At 40.4% G+C, this 1,961-nt stretch overlaps 1 protein-coding gene across 2 annotated transcripts in view; it reads left to right on the top strand.

Moving 5' to 3' along the window:
• The first annotated feature begins 1,702 nt into the window (after positions 1-1,702).
• Positions 1,703-1,961, top strand: part of LOC106868072 (uncharacterized) — a 50,375-nt gene continuing 50,116 nt past the window's right edge. For both annotated transcript variants that reach the window (XM_052972302.1, XM_052972303.1), the window contains exon 1: positions 1,703-1,727. In XM_052972302.1, coding sequence (XP_052828262.1) covers positions 1,718-1,727 — 10 coding nt within the window. In that variant the 5' untranslated portion in view covers positions 1,703-1,717. The remainder of the gene's footprint in view (positions 1,728-1,961) is intronic.

Here is a 1,961-nt window from a genome sequence, read left to right on the forward strand (position 1 = left end):
GGTGTTGGTGGTGGTGGTAGTTGTGGTGACGGGTAAAGATGGTTGTCATTGTGGCAGTAGAAGGTGGCGGTGTCGTCGGTAATAGAAGTATTCTACGTGAAAGTGGTGGTGGTGGTGGTGATAGTGCACGTGATGGAGCTGGGGGTGCCGGTGAGGGTGCTAGCAGCAGCAGTATTAGTAGTAGTAGTAGTAGTAGTAGTAGTAGTAGTAGTAGTAGTAGAAAGGACTGTTAAATGATTTAAATAATAAACTACGATAGGTGAACCGTGATAGGTGAACCGCGATAGGTGAACCGCGATAGGTGAACCGCGATAAGTGAACCGTGATAGATGAGCCGTGATAGGTGAACCGCGATAGGTGAACCGCGATAAGTGAACTGCGATATGGCGACGGATTACTGTATTGCAGCATACAGATAATTTTTGTATAACAGACATTGTCGTACGTTATGAGTTATCTTTTAATTGTTGCAGCCACTGGACAGTGGCCATGCTGGAGCACACTGCCAAGAAGTGTTTAGCCGTACAAACTGACCCCAGTACACCATCTTAAGTTCGGTAATTATTCTGTTGCTCTCTTTTGTCAAACAGCTAAGTTACGGTGACGTAAACAAACCAATACCAGTCATCACACAGCGGGAGGGGATAATCACACACACACACACACACTCACACACACGCGCACACACACACAATCACAAATACGTCCTGCTTCCTTCAGTTTCGGTCAATCGAATCCACTCGCAAGACTTTGGTCTGTCCGAGGCTACAGCAGGAGACACTTGCTCATGGTGCCACGCAGTGGGACTGAACTCAGTACCATGTGGTTGGGAAGCAATATAAATATACACCTATGTATTACAATTATTGTACGTTTCTACATTGTACGACTATTCTTAGTTTTATAAATATTTTATTAATGCATTTTTCTTCTTGTTGTTCCACGTGAGGTCAAGTCAAGTCTAATAGATCTTTAACTAAAGACACTCCTCTCATGACTATCCCGCATTTTGCTTAGTTTTGTTCAGTGAGCTATGAGGGATAGTTGCTGTTATTTCTTGCAGGTCGTGTGACCGTGTAAATGACCCTCTTGTCAGTTCGTAATAATTCATGAAGAGGGTGTCGAGCGTTTCTTTCTATGGTCACTTTAAATGTCTGATTTGTTGTTTTGTTTTTATTAGATGAGAAAACGGTTTATCTCGCTTTTGTCTTCTCTGGTCTCCGTCAATTAGCACCACTTAATTATATACGCTTTGTTACTAACTTACCAACAGGCCATCAAGTAAAACTATTTATTCGAGTACCATGAGAAAAATGCTGACCCTTTGAGTCACTGAGGCTTGATACAATGTCTTTAACATATTTTTCAAACTTTACCCAGATGTAGAGTAGATATTAAAAAAGAAAAAGAATCTTACCAAAACGTTAAGTATCTACTTTAAGTGCATCGTTAATACGCTTTACAGTTCTGCCAACAACAGTGCTTCATGTAAGATAGTACATAGTTGTTTAGTGTATGTAGCTGGGCAGAAATAGTCACTAAGCAAGCAGCAAAACCATGAAACAAATAGATTCTCCAACAATCTGTTCGTGTAGTAAAAAGAGAAAGAGGCAAACAGACAAACAACCTCTGTTTATTCCACGTTGTAAACGTTAATCGGGCGCCAGAAAAATTGTGGTGGTTTCTATTGCTGGTCAATGGCTTCTGTTGTGTAAGCATGTTCCAAGGTAGGTAAATATATATGCATATATCTTAATATATATATATATACACACACACATGGAACAGCCACTTTGATATGGTGATTGACTGCACTTGTTAGTATGACTACTACCTTGATTTCTTCTTGAGATTTTACAAGTAGCTATTTTGCTTATATATATATATACACACACACACACAAACAAATGCACACACACACACACACACGCACACACACACACACACACACACACACACAC

This window comes from Octopus bimaculoides, chromosome 13 (genome assembly GCF_001194135.2).
Source record: "Octopus bimaculoides isolate UCB-OBI-ISO-001 chromosome 13, ASM119413v2, whole genome shotgun sequence".
Lineage (NCBI taxonomy): Eukaryota > Metazoa > Mollusca > Cephalopoda > Octopoda > Octopodidae > Octopus > Octopus bimaculoides.